Source organism: Numenius arquata, chromosome 6 (genome assembly GCF_964106895.1).
Source record: "Numenius arquata chromosome 6, bNumArq3.hap1.1, whole genome shotgun sequence".
Lineage (NCBI taxonomy): Eukaryota > Metazoa > Chordata > Aves > Charadriiformes > Scolopacidae > Numenius > Numenius arquata.
This window is the reverse complement of record NC_133581.1, coordinates 21327293-21342208: the sequence shown is the minus strand read 5'-3', so window position 1 is coordinate 21342208 and position 14916 is coordinate 21327293. Positions and strand designations below refer to the sequence as shown.

Here is a 14916-nt window from a genome sequence, read left to right as displayed (position 1 = left end):
GAGGCGGGCGGAAGGCGGAAGTGATGGCGGCGGGCGCTGGGGGGCCGGCGGCGGCGCGGCGGAGATAAGTGGTCGGGGCCCGACATGGCGGCCTGCTGCGGGGCCTGGGCGCGCCTCTGCTCGCTGCTGGTGTTTGCCGCTCTGGCGGGGCTGGGCGCTGAGGCCAAGGTGAGTGGGGCGGGGGGTGTGGGGAGGACGGATCACGGTGGTGCTCCCGGTACCGGGGCCTTCCCTTCCTCCGCCCCGCCGGTCGCTCGGTGCCTCCCTGCCGCCGCCTCGGTCTGCTTTAGGTGGAGGCCGGAGCGAATGGCTTGGGCCGGGTACTGCCCTGCACTGCTGCCCGCCCGTGGGCCCCAGGAGCGGCCGGCGGGGCAGCCGGGAGGAGCCGGGCCCCTCTGGCTGGCGTCGGCACTGACGTTTGTAGCAATTCATGTTGTTTTGAGGGGGTGTTCGGGGACACCGTCACGCGAAGCTACAAGTAACAGTCGCGGATTCACTGAAAGGGCCTTGCGGCGATGAAGCTGCTGTTTTTGGGGCAGTCCTAAGCGCAAGTACAGACTGGGTAGAGAATGGATGGAAAGCTGCCCTGAGGAGGACTTGGGGGTGTTGGTGGATGAGAAGCTCAACGTGAGCTGGCAATGTGATGGCAGCCCGGAAGGGCAATCACATCCTGGGCTGCATCAAAAGAAGTGTGGCCAGAAACTCAAGGGAGGTGATTCTGCCCGTCTACTCTGGTGAGATCCCACCTGGAGTACTGCATCCAGCTCTGGGGCCCCCAACATAAGAAGGACATGGACCTGTTGGAGTGAGTTCAGAGGAGGGCCACAAAGATGATCAGAGGGCTGGAGCACCTCTGCTATGAAGACAGAGTTGGGGTTGTTCAGCCTGGAGAAGAGAAGGCTCTGGTGAGGCCTTGTAACAGCCTTCCAGTGCTTAAAGGGGACCTAGAGGAAAGGTGGGGAGGGACCCTTTATCAGGGAGCGTAGTGACAGGATGTGAGGTAACGATTTTAAACTGAAAGAGGGTAGATTTAGATTGGATATTAGGAAGAAATTCTTCACTGTGAGGATGGTAAGGCACTGGAACAGGTTGCCCAGAGAAGCTGTGAATGCCCCATTCCTGGAAGTGTTCAAGGCCAGGCTGGATGGGGCTTTGAGCAACCTGCTCTAGTGGGAGGTGTCCCTGCCCACGGCAGGGGGGTTGGAATTTGATGGTCTTTAAGGTCCCTTCCAACTCTAACCATTCTGTGATTCTTGAGGCTGCCTGGGTTGGGGTTAGGGTCTGTCCTGTGTCTGTCCTTACCTTGGGCACGGTGATCCGCTTGCTGCGTGAGCTGTTCTCACTGGCCCTGAGGTGGCTCTGCTGGCTCCTGCCACCTTATACCTGAGTCGGGTGTCTGCGAGCAGTCTGCTGTTGATCCTTTTGAGTTAATAGTTGGAACTATAATCTCAGCTTCTGTGTTACTGACTGAGAACACCATTTCTCCAAATAGTAAAAGTCTTTCTTATTGTCAAACTACCCATGCTCAAAATAAGTTACTCTGACTTTCATCTATAACCCCTTGCAGACCATCTCTCTTCTCTCCATAGGGTTTTCAGTTCTTATGCAATTTGGGAAAGGAAGGAATTTTCTTTGCACTACAGAAAGTGATCTTTTTCTGAAATGGCACTTTTCCCAGTAGTGGTCTAAATGTTAATTCTGAATGTTAATTTTGGGTGCTACTTCTTTCTCACTCTGTAACAGTTAATTCTCACTTCTTTCTGCAGTGCCTCTTGTTGCTTGTGCAAATTTTAATTTGTTTCTCTAAAACTTGCTTTTACAAGTTTCCATAATTTTTCACATTTACTTTGTGATTGTTTTGAATTCCAATTTTGTACGTTTTTCTCTACCTCGTGGTACCCTGCTGCTCTTTAAGACAAGGTTGTACCAGTCTCTCTAATAGTTTTCCTTTCAAAGCTTTTTCTGTTATGGCCAAAGAGTCATATCCAGAATTATCCACAGAGGTTTCTTTGCCAACTTCCATTTGGGCTTAATATTCTTTCATTTGTTTTAAGCTCGTTGCTATGTCTGTTATACAGCTGTACTTGTAAATTGAATAGTTGAATATACCAACATCAGTAACTTCTGAATGTGCGTTATTTCTTAAAGAGAAGAGTAAGCTCAAACTCCAGATTTTTCTCGTCAAGAATGCATTTGCTATCTAAAATAATAGTTACCTGACAAATTGCTCTGCTTGCTTAGTAATTTTGAAAGGTTGTTCTTAAACTTGAAGGAAATCCTGAGTAAGACTATTCAAAGATAGTTGCAAGTGGTTTGTGTTAAATATTTCATGTATTGTGTGAAGAATGCTTTCTGTATCCTGTTATGATTACTGATGATTTGTCCTATGCATGTTGTTTATTTTACAGAATTCTGAGGACGTCAGATGTAAATGCATCTGCCCTCCTTACAAAGACCATTCAGGCCATATTTACAACAAAAATGTTTCACAGAAAGACTGGTGAGTGTATGTGTGTGTGTGGCATAAAAAATTACAGTGAGTCTTACTGATTAAAGATTTGTTCCATAGTGATTATATGAGTCTCTGTGGTGGTGCAAGGAGAAATTACATCTCTTGCATAACTTACTGGAACTTTTCTTTTAAAAGTACTCCAGAATTCAGGTCTAGTGAGGGGCAAGGCTTGAAATCCATAGTTTTTGTCCTGTCTTCTGTTTTGGTTTGCTTGCTTTTGCGTTTAGTTGTTTATTTAGAGTTGGAAGTAGTAGAAGAGAAGAGGGTGTTGTAAATTGAATTCAGTGATTTGAAATGGCCTAAAGGTAAGGGAGGTTGGCTATGGAACTAGGACTCGGGAGTGTTGTCTTCTCTTTCTCTGCTCTTGAAACTTATCATATCATTTAGAGACTATTGTTTCTGGAGGCTTCTGTTCCTCAGAATTGCGGCCGGAGCGTGTAATTTTATGAGATGGCCTGAGCTGTCTAAGAACACGTTTTTCCAAAGAGAGAGGTTTTGCATCTCTGTGCCCCAGCAATGTGTTCTATTGTATTGCTTAGGCCAGCTATGGCATTTGTCAGACTCCTCTCCAAACTGAGGACTGGTGTGAATGGCCAGGGGTGAGGGTTTGGGGAAGAAAGGGAGATGACAGTGATTTGTTACACTGGAGTAGCTCCCTTGTCCAAGTTCACCTTGAGTATCATTGTCTATGGGAATCATACAAATGAAACACCGTTTTTTAGAGTTGTGTTGATGTCAGAAGTGCTCACAGATTCTTGGGTCACCCTATAAAATGTGATATACTTCTTGATGTATTGACTATTCTTCAGTTACGTTAAGAATTTATAAGAGGCTTTTCAGTCTGACAAGTAGCAGCGGGTTGGCATCTTGATTATGAAAATTTCATGCCCATGAGTAGGCCCACGAAAATAATTATAGGTGTAAAATTAGTGATACAGATATGTGTAGAGCTGTGCCATGACTTAGTAAATTACTTACAGGAGAACTGTGAGAAATAACACTGTAAATTTCAGTCTAAACTAATGAACATAAAATGTACTGTCCAATCAAAATTACTATTTTTGTCTCACATGATTATCTTAACAACATTAGTCCTCCTCTCCTATGACAAATTAAGTTGCAGTGACAAAACACACTGGGAGAATTCCAGTTGCAGTAGGCATTTCAGAGTACCAGTGTTACTGGTTTTATTGTTCATTACTGCTCTGCAAATGGAAATGGATTTTTTTTTTCAGTGATGATTGCTTAGTATGTGTCTTACTAGCAGAAGAGACCCTGTTTCCCTTTAAATCAATATTAATACAGATTGAAGGAAAAACTAGCTTTGAAGGCTTGACTGATTTTTATGGTGACAGATACTGATGCATACAGAATCTCAAAAATCTGTTTTTCTATCTTAAATATCATTTTGTTGAGACTTTTTCTTAAGTGACCATTGGGGAATGTTTTATGGCTTTGATCTTCTATTTGAGATGTCTTCTTGCTGCATCTAAAAGGCTTGATTGCTAGCTCATGTGCAATAAAATAGACAAATTTAGTGCTGTAGTTTGGCTTCTGCATCAGTGCAAGTGACTTTTTGAATAAAAGTGGATGATGTATACCGTGCTTTAGGTATTTAGATCAGTTACTTGTGAGACGAGCCAGATCAATTTTTAGTGTCTTTATGAATTATGTACAGTATAATGACCATTTACTGCTGGCTTGTCCAGACATAAAATGAAAATTTAATTTTTAATGTTGAACCTGTAATGTGCTTCATGATATTCTCATTTAAATGTTTCAGTATTTTCAGTTGGAGTGGTCTGTTCTTCAGCTTCAAACTGGCGAACAGCACACTGTGTTAACATCAATAACGTCTCTGGTGCTTTGACAGCAATACAAGTGTTCACCCTTCTGGGCTCAGGCTTGGAACAATTGCAGGCAGTCCCATCCTAATGGACAATGTGTTAGGCAAGCACAGTGATGCCTAGGTGCCTACAGGGTTAAATAACCTACTTGGAAAGTGTTGGCGTTTGTATTTTGTACTTTGAAAGTATTGATGTTTCATGTACAGAGGCTGACTGCAGTGATAGTCATGGATGTGAAAGGAGGGAGGACACCCTAACTACAAGCTGAATGAACTGGAAATTTGTTTGTGCAGAAGCTGCCGTTCTGACTAGCCTGGCTTGCCTTGAAAAAGCTGCTTCCTTGGTACTGTGACAGTGGGAGCAAGGGAGCGGGTGGTAATGTATAGGCAGTTGAGTGGGAAAATTGTTTAGAGAAGGATCAGCCTTTTCTACGTCTTCCTCTAAAATTGTCATGGAATTGCAATCCAAGGAAAAACATCATCAAAATTCTAAGGTCTGATAGATTTTGCACCTCCTAGCAACTTGAAACAGTGAACTGGAGAAAAAAATATGCTGATATTAATATTTGGTATGTTCACAGTAACAGACTTCCTACTGGACTTAAGCTACATACAAGCTTTTTACTATTGCAGTATATTGATGTGAGCTTTCAATGATCTGAAACAGAAATTGCTTAGATTATAATTTGCACATATTTTTGATTTTGTTGCTTAAATGCAGCACTCACAGAGAGTGTAATCTTGCTTTCAAATAAATGGGAAAAATAAGTGTTCCACTCCCCTCCCAAGGAAGTAACTGGATGTTCAATAGTTTTAGTTATGAAGAAGAAATATGAAGAAAACAGAAGAGATGAGTTTGATGTCTGGCCACGTGTTTGCAGTGTTGTAATCTAGCCCAGTAGAGTGTTGAATCCTAGGCTGCTGCTGTCACATCAAGTGTTTTTATTTCATTTCCTGCTTCTGACTCAGTTAATGTTCTAGCTAACATTAACCAGGATAAAAGCCAAACATGATTTTTGTTCCGTCAGTGCTCTGCAGGGACCCTGGGCTGTGAACTCTGAGCAACCAACCTTAGTCAGCGAAAAGACCAACATTACCTATGTTATTGCTCTCAGGAGCTGGATTTTAGTGCTGTGGTATAGAGTGCCCGTAAGATTGTCAACCATGCTTTTTGGCATGGGACTGACTTATATTTTTTGTAATCTTTTGAGTTATGCTTTCACATCTGACTCCAGTGCTGAAAATGGAATGCTGTTTATTCACTATCTTGATGCTTACACAAACAACCCGTCTGACTTATTTTTTTTGCTGTAATGGCAAGAAAACTTCTGTTCATGAACACCAAAGAGAGGTTAATGTCCCTTCAGATAATGGAAGGATTGAAAAAGGCTCTTCTGAGTATGATGAGGAAAGAAGTGCATAGCTGGAATTTACTTTTATCTATGATGTCAGTGTCAAATGATGCATTTTTGCTGATATTCAAATCCTTGGACTTGTTATGCTAACAGCTTTAATACTTTCACTGAAAAATGGAACCATTGTATTGAGTTAGAAAGGTCGTAAAGCTTGTTTAGCAGCTTGTCAATAGCTGAATTTCTTGTTTAAGGAAAATAATTTTGGAGTAGTGATTTTTTTAAATTTTTTTTTTTTAAATCTTGGATTTCTGTAATTTAGAACAGCTCAGTTCAAGCAAAGATGCCTTCTCAGCTCATGCAGCTGGGGTCTGCATGCATAGTGGAATAGGTAAACTAAAACCAGCTCAAAACTGACTGGGCAGTTTCTATCTTTCACCAGTGATTGTCTTCATGTGGTTGAGCCTATGCCTGTCCCTGGACCTGATGTAGAAGCATACTGTTTACGTTGTGAATGCAAATATGAAGAGAGAAGCTCTGTCACAATTAAGGTAAACAATGTGATTCTGTTGGCATATACTGAATACTTCAACTGATGAGTAAACCTATCTGTTGCCTTTTAAAGAAATGTTCTTTTTAAAGAGAAAATTTTTCTAAAGCAGCCTAAGATCTAACTGTCTTTCATGGTGGTTGCTCACAATTTCTTTAGTAGTAACAATAGCATCAAGCTATAGCTGAAGCAGTGGTTCTGAGATCCTTTGTTGAAGGTCTCCACTTTTGAGATTAAGCTTTACACCTTGCTGAAATTCTGAATGTTCTTGGGCAGCTTGTCAAGCTTCGGACTTCATGTTTTTGTTATTTTAGAGGGCCTCTCGTTATTCCGCTGTCTTACTTGGTCACTGTAAATTTTCTTCATATGTTGGCAAGCTAAAAAGAGCAAAATCATCCATGTTTGCTCTGAGATGATTTCTGTATTCTTCACATTCTTATCCTATTGGAGCCATTGAGCCCTAGGCTGGTGTGAATAGACTGTGCAGTGTGTCTCTTCTTGTTTTATAACATGCACCAAGTTGTTTTAAGAGGGGTAGCATAAGATTTTTAGCAAGCCCTCACTAAGAGAAAGAAACGGTTTCAAGATAACATCTGTCTGCCCCAAGCCCTTTTAATACCAAGTCGTCATATAGTGGTTTTTCTCTGTTAGTGGGTGTTAAGTCATCTAGCAACACTACCAAGGATCAACAGGCTCATCACAAACTTTGCATATACTCGTCTTTTGGCCCTTGCTGCCTGCTGAGAGATTGTGGGGGTAATGTCACAATTCTGACATGAACTGTGCTTGCATTATGTAGGTTACAATCATTATATACCTGTCTATTTTGGGCCTACTTCTTCTGTACATGGTGTACCTTACACTAGTGGAACCTATACTGAAGAGACGTCTCTTTGGACATTCACAGCTCATACAAAGTGATGAAGACATCGGGGTGAGTTCACCGGAGTGCTTGTGTACTTGAGCTAACATAAAGCTTGGGGTAGTTAGTTGTTAAAAACTATTTGGGATGAGCAGCTTTTTTCACCAGGCAGTGTAAATGCTTTTCCTGAAGGGAGAGGAAAAGAAAGCTGTGTGATGACTTCTGTGAAGCTGCTCTTTCATTTTTCACTGGGCTAGAATTTAGTAAGATGAGGATTGCTTCAGTTATCCCAGCTCTAAGCACAGATTACTTTATCAGAGAGGAAAACAGAGTAGGGATGGAGGTAAGCATATATAGGAGGTACAGCTTCTGAAGTGTTAATGATCCATATGGTCTTGCTAGAGATGGCATTTATGCAGATTGCTTACTGCTTAGGTTTCTCTCTACAAAAAGAAAGTAGAGGGGTTACATCTTCTATTGCTCCAGTTTGTATTTGTTGATGCTAAAAATGCAAGAAGAAATTATTATAATGCAGTAAAATACTGATTGATGGTGAAATAATTTTGTAGTGTTAACAGCTAGCAACCAGAATGTGACAGAATATTTGAATGGATCAGAATGAGAGAGTAAGGGGAGTAGTCAGTTAGTGACTCGGTTTCCTGTCATTACTGGTCTTCCCAATCTTCAGCACAGTGTTTTTGACTTCGAATAAAAATGGAACAAAATTGTCTTCAGTACCATTACAGGAAGGGAATGTAAGACCTTATGAAACCCATATTGGAAGAAGCAAGACACTTCAGTACCTGATCAGAGTGGATAAGGAATACTGATTGGTGGGAGTAGGTCATCTGTGTATTGAAGGGGCACTTGAAATAGTATAAAAATATGGACTATGGCTCTGCATCTGATGAATCTGCATGCCTGGGAGAACTATCACTGTAAAGTAATGTGAGGAAAGTTTTCTAAAATGGAAGCTGATTTGGTGGTAAAGTGTTGGTGTTGAACGACACAAATTGATAAAACAATTCTGAATTCTCAGTGTCAATGTACTTTCTATGTTGAGCCCTCAAGCAGCACCACTTTAACTGATAAAATACTCTTCAGGTGTGGCGTAAACTTAGAAAGAATTTCTGAAGCCGAACGCAGCGTATGATATGGGAAGATTGCTGTCTGCTTAACTGGGCCTTTCAGGACACATGGGCACATTATTACTGTTGAAGTAAATGGGACCTAGTAAAAAAGATTTACAACATTTATTATTGTCTTATAATAGAGTTTTTTAGAATATTTTCACCTTCCCTGCAAATAAATAAGAAGTAAATAAGAAGATATAAGTAAGTTTGTTCTGGTGAAACAAAATTATGATGGCAACACTTCTTTAAAGTCTGTTTAAAAGCCCTGTAGTACTGACTGACTGTTGCTTCAATGGCTTCATAGATCTGAAGGTATTAAAAGTGGTGAATGCTATGCTTTATTGTTTTAATGTGAATTGCACTCAGTTTCTTCAGGTTGTTTCTTGGTGTGACAACTCACTCCTAGTAAGCTGAGGAAAGGCACATTCTTTAGTTCTATTTTTTCACCGTAAGTGGCTACATCAACCATTTCGACTTAAAAAGGTGTTTCTGTTCTGCAGGGGGGATATTAAATATCCAAACCAAGAATTTTCCTAGATAATGGTCAGCTGTGCCGCCTTTATTTACCTTGACTTCACAACAAGAATCTGTGATTGAGTGAGCTAACATTGAGTCACTTTTAGGAGGATATTGGGGGAGGTTGTGTTTTTGTGTTTTTTTGGTTTGGGTTTTTTTTTTTTTTGAAAGGACAGATTTGAATGACCTTTTTCTGTCTACAGTTCTTAGTATATTTATTTTATAGCTTATATTTATACCTTCAAATCTGGGTTAGAATCTTCTAATTGTAGGTGGAAGAAGTGAAATAAGTCCTGTGGCAGAGCTCAGGTTAAATGCAGAATGAATTCAACTTAAGTTTTGGGTCCGTCTTAACCGATTTCATGTTTTGCTGTAACTGTTACAGTGACCCTTACCTGTGCTTGTGAAGTCACTAGTACTTAAAGCTGCAGTAGTGCTTGGAACACAAAGCACTTCAAGTCCTTGCTTAGTTCATGTTGCTCCTTTGCTGTTTATCCTCCTTCTGTGACAGTGAAAATGAAATAATTTAATGTCCCTTATGACATGTCCCTTATCCCCATCCTTGCCTTCCCTCTTGCAAGTTCTTGAGGTATTGATCGTTGTTGCACTTTGAAAACACTGTATGCATTGATTTTGGTTGCTGAATTTCAAACCAGTAGGTTTGCTCTTTCTTGTTGCCCGTTGATGGCAGTGGCAACTGAGGAATGTAAGCCACTTCCATAGAACTTTTTCCTCTTAAATTCTTTTTTCCCATTGTTGTCTATGTAGAAATTGATGGTAGCTAGCCTTTGAGCTGAGGTTGTTGTTTATCAGGAAAGCCAGTACCATCTAGCTTGTCCTGCTCTCTCCCTTCCACCATCTATTTGATGGTAGAAATGTGTTGCTGTTGTGATTTTGTTTCCCTGTGAATGAAGGGATTTGTCACCTGTTAACTTCCCATTCTAGATATTGCCATAACCTTTTATGGTGAGATGATAGCTCTTTGGGTCAGGGATTGTCTCTTGTTTTCTATTAGTATATTTCTTAGCCCAGTGAGCTCTTAGCTCACTTGTGGCTCTGGGACTCGTAGGCATCACTTCAATGGATTTCATTAATGGTAATCTCTCTACTACCAAGAATTATTTTTGAGCTATTCTATGCAGAATCATGTCACAAAGTATCCATTAATGTCTTAAAGTGTTCACGGGGGAGGGGGATGAAATGTAGACATAGAAAAAAGACCATTATTTAATACAGGACATAGTTATGTTATTTTTCATTATGCATTGATGCTTTCTGACCTAGTTTTAGCAATATGACTTTTTCCAAAACAGTTTGACAGCCAAATAAGAAGTCTAGTTCCAACTCTTACTGTTTATAACTTGGTTATATTTACTAGCAGAAAATAAAGCTTTGAAGGAACTGTTGGAAAACAGACAGAGTAAATATTAAACAAGAGCTCAGTTATTGTTGAGCTCTGTCACTTAAACAGCTGTATTGACACTTTGCTTTTAGACAACTCAGTACAATAGGTTTAGTTTGGTAAACATCAAAGTGTGTTGGTTTTATATAGAAGCTGTGTGTGAACATCCTGAACTGCCTGACGGTAGAGCTGGCAGAGAGCTGACTCTTTAATTCAGTTTTAAGGTGAAGTGCATTCATGACAATAACAGGAGGCTCTTAGCATCTTGGTCTGTTCTGGGCTTCTGTCCCACCAGCTGCTAATGGATTCAAGAGTCTGGTTCTGATCTTGCAGCTCACCATGATGTCTCTGGGTAGCAGATAATTGTTTGACAGTACAATGAAGTTTGGTCTATTTGGAAAACCTGTGGAAGTTACTTTGAACGAGAAACTGAAGTACAGTTCTAACTATTAAAAAACTTGCTTCATTGTTATTACTGCCTGGCTTGTTGAAACAGCATGTTTACCTTAAAAAACCCCCAAAAACAACAACAACAAAAAACCAAAAACCAAAACAAAAAAAAACTCAAAAAAACCCCAACAACCAACAAACAACCCGAAAAACAAAATTTAAAAAAAAATCCATCCTTTGGAACGTAACAACAAAAAAGACTTTAATTGCTCAGTGGAATTGTTAAGATCTAACTAACGATTTTTGCCATTCCAGGATCACCAGCCTTTTGCAAATGCTCATGATGTGCTGGCTCGTTCTCGGAGCCGTGCCAATGTGTTGAACAAAGTGGAGTATGCCCAGCAGCGTTGGAAGTTACAGGTCCAAGAGCAACGCAAATCTGTCTTTGACCGTCATGTTGTGCTGAGTTAATTGTGTCTCAGTAAAATTACTCCAGCGAAGTAAAGTGGACTAATTGAAAGAGCTGACTTAGGTCTTCCTGATCCTGCCAACTCAGAAGGGTTTTCTTGAATGGTTCATTACTGATTTTAAAAAAATTAAGAAAAAAAAGTATTTGAACTTTGAAGGAATGTACTGGAGTGGAAGCAATTTAAAAAGATTAGTTAACCAAGAGATAAAATCTTTACATTTTCAAATGGCTTTTACTAATGAAACTGAAATGAAAATAAACCCTAAGATGTCTTGGGTTTCCACTGTGGTACCTTATTTACAGTTGTGACTTCATGGTGTTTTTTAACTATATATTTCTCTCTACTATTTATGTGGTTAAAAAGTACCTGGGAACACAGTAATTACTTACAACTCACTAATCACTTTATGTAAAGACCTTTTGTAAATATATTTGGATTTTCTGCTGACTAATGCTAGGTACTGGAAATCTGAATCTTGCAGCGTAGTTTTCATATTGGAGAATGAAATCCTGATTGGCTGTATTCATCATTTGGTTTCTTGCACTCGTACTTTCAAGATGCTTGTATGTCAAGTGATGTTTGCAGATCTAAGGAAAAAATTAAATGGACACTGAGTCTTTGAGCTGCATACTTAAAGTACTGTGATGTAGATAAACTCAAATGCAGTGCATATCAAGACAGTGTTGGTATTTTGTTCTATTTTGCTTTAATAGCTTAATATATTGTATGTGTATGATATCTCTTAAAAAAATCTCCCTTTCTTTCCATGGGTAAAGTCTCAGGAGTTAGTATATGATGAAATATTTATTATAAAAATCTTTCTGCATATGTCTGGGTTGATGGTGTAAGGCACATACTTTCTCTAGCACCTGTCATCTTGGGACTTAGGTGTATTTTTTTATCTTGATTCTGTACTCATCTCTCTTAAGAGTTATACAGTTGCTAGATAACTAACTTTCATATATCCCCTTTGGAATGTAACAATTAAAGATAAAACTGATTTTTGAAAAACAGATGTGCATTATCTGTATGTCATCATTTTTCTTCCTCGTTACCCTGCATGTAAATTCCATCTATAAAAGCACTTCTCTGAAAATGCTTCAGAGTGGAAATATGCACTTGTTCGGTGCTTAGATAAAGGAAAGAAAGGCTCACCAAATTGCTAATTGAAAAAAGTCTTTAATCCCTGACTGTAATTTAGCTATGTGTATGTAGTTACATTATTGTCATATACAGTTTTCAGTTAGTGTGGAAGGAAATGGTATATGTTGCCTAGTACAGTTTTGGCTCGCTTAGCCCACGGCCTGGGGTTGGAGGTGGATCACCAGGACAAAAAAAAAAATAAATCTAGACCTGGTTTCAGTTACTGTGTTCAACATCCTACCCTGATGAGTCAATAACTGGTTATGACAGTGATATATCTAGGGTCCCCTAAAAAAAAAAAAAAAAAGTAACTTGTTTGTTGCAGACATGCCTGTCTATCAGTTCTAGTAGACGCTCTACCTCTTGGCTGCCTTTCTGATGAGGCCTGAAGCTGGTGTGGGAAGGAGGATGCGGAATACAGCATCATTGTGGCCCCACACAAGGGCACCAGAAGCAGAATGCTTTCTTTGGGGGCTGACAGTCCCAAGAAGACAAGACTCGGTTTATGTAGCAGTCTTGGTAGTAGATCAATTTTTCTAATCTGACAGTGTCTTCTGAAAGGTTTAAGCTAAACTGGTTTGGTTTAGGATTTTTTGTGTGGTTTTACTTTGATCAATAGAAGGGCTAAATAGTGAGATAGTCTAAACTGTCAAGGTAATCCTGTAAAACGTAGGAGTTCTGAAGTTAGGTATCCTATTTCCTTGCACCTGTACAATTGGACAGCTATATTCTGACACTTGCAGCATCTATATACCTATATATATCTGATGATACAGACTGATTGCTCCATACTGTGTTTCTAAGTTTAAACAAAACTTTAAAATGTTTGTCTTGCTACTGATTGCTCGCTGTTTTCAAACTTTGTCTTGTCTACCTGCATAAGTGCTTTATTAGAGACCTTTTATATGGTGTAATACTTCTTAACACTAGGACTTTCCCCAAAGAAGTAAACAAAGTGCATTCCTGATTACTTTTTCATGTAATCTGGTTGTGTTCAATACAGTTTTAAAATTTCTAGCCCTTAATGCCAAGTTTTGTTGCCATCATAGCTGTGGTGTGGGTGGAAAAGCCAAACCAGAAATGAGCAGATCTAACTGTAAGCTACTTTGCATGTTGTCAATTGACTATAAATTGCAGCAGCCATTGACTCAGCGGAAGAAGCTACATAATTCAGGTAAGAGACTTGCGTATTGCTGTATCTAGCAACAGATCTTCACTGAATATCAATGTATGTGTAAGTCACTTGTACCAGCTATTCAGTAACAGTGCTTCTGTAGCTTTTTAATGAATCGTGTTTAATATTATCTCTTACTAAATAAGGTGTAAGAAAAATGGAACATTAACTTTTTTTTAATATCACTCAGACATTTTCAGGTATTATTCATCAGTCTTAAAATAACACGTCTAGTTTCCTTGGATTTTACTTTCGTCTGAAGATTGGTGAGTCTCTAGTCTAAAAGGAAAACGATCTTAACACTTGCATTTTGCGCTTCGTGCAGGTAATAAGGCAGCAGATAACTGTATTACGTGATGCTGTTAGGCAGCCGAAGTGGCAGTACTAAACAACAAGTACTGCAAGTATCTTTTTGAGAGGTTCTGTTGGTTTTGGTTTCTTGGTCTATAGTGATGTTTTGCTATAAAGTTTTTTTTTTTTTTTTTTTTTTGCTATGTAACAGGCTTTTCCTCACATAATGTTTTTAAGTTGTTAGCAGTAGAAAGTTTTTCGACAATCCAACCTGTGTAAGTAGAAAAGGGAAAGATGACTGTCTACTGTTTTCATTTTATGAGTATATATTCACCTCTGATTTTCTACATGTATATTAATGTAAAATGGATGTGTGCATGTGACTTTCTCTCTTGTCTAACAGCATGCTATAAATGAATTCTTAACTCATAGGATTTTTGTTGTGGGGTCTATTTGCATTAGAAAAAGAGATGACACTCAATACAGAGGCCATCTGTACCATTTGAAAGGTCCCTTCCAACCTAGGCAATTCTATGATTCAGTGTTTCTGGTAACCTAGTTTAACGTCCAGGTGTGTTTTTCCATTTTAGAGGGTGTAAAATAACCTATGTGTTTTAGACAGGAACATGTAGATGTGGAATTGGATGGGTGAGTAAGAGCAGTTTTGGATAGATTCTGTGCAGGCAAGTATTGCTTGTAATCAGTGAGGATGTTTCACAGTAATTCTTTTAAAAATAGTTATTTAAAATTTATTGTTAAGTAGTTATTAAGTAACAATTATTAGTCATGCTGCTATTTAGCTGTTTGAATAATGATATTGAGAAGGCACTATAATGTACCTTCCTATAAAATACTGCAATATTATCTTTCTAGTAAAGATATAAGGGTGATTTGAGTAGTTACACCTGCTGTGGTGTTGCTCTGAAGAAGGGGGTATGTGGTTTTAGTACGCCAGTCTGAATTACAGGTTTCTAGCAGTGCTCCAACCACTATGTGCAGTCCTTTCTTAGTAAAATAATTTATAATTGGAACAATATTATCAGGATGTGTTTCTTTCCTCAAAGAAATAGATTATTTCATAATCTTCTATCAGTGGGTTTGTATTTAATATTTCATATCTGTGTTTAATATGCAGGTGAGTGCAGAAGAAGCACGAGGACCCAAGGAGATAGCAGGTTCAGCAGAAATTAATCCCCTAAACTTGTTGTAAGACTTCTTGTATAGAATGCATTTAATGCTTGACAGACATAAAATTAAGATTGAGATCCATTCCCT

General features: G+C 39.2%; 1 protein-coding gene across 1 annotated transcript; it reads left to right on the top strand.

The window, feature by feature from the left end:
- Positions 1-12466, top strand: TMEM9B (TMEM9 domain family member B). Its single transcript, XM_074148973.1, has 5 exons — positions 1-168; positions 2409-2500; positions 6153-6261; positions 7060-7194; positions 10879-12466. The coding sequence occupies exons 1-5, from the start codon at positions 85-87 to the stop codon at positions 11032-11034; spliced, it is 576 nt and encodes a 191-aa protein (XP_074005074.1). The 5' UTR covers positions 1-84; the 3' UTR covers positions 11035-12466.
- Positions 12467-14916: the final 2450 nt, after the last annotated feature.

Coding starts and splice junctions, on each gene's coding strand:
- TMEM9B (XM_074148973.1), top strand. CDS start 85: ATGGCGGCCTGCTGCGGGGCCTGGGCGCGCCTCTGCTCGCTGCTGGTG. Junction 169..2,408: donor GGCTGGGCGCTGAGGCCAAG/GTGAGTGGGGCG, acceptor TTTATTTTACAG/AATTCTGAGGACGTCAGATG. Junction 2,501..6,152: donor AATGTTTCACAGAAAGACTG/GTGAGTGTATGT, acceptor ATCTTTCACCAG/TGATTGTCTTCATGTGGTTG.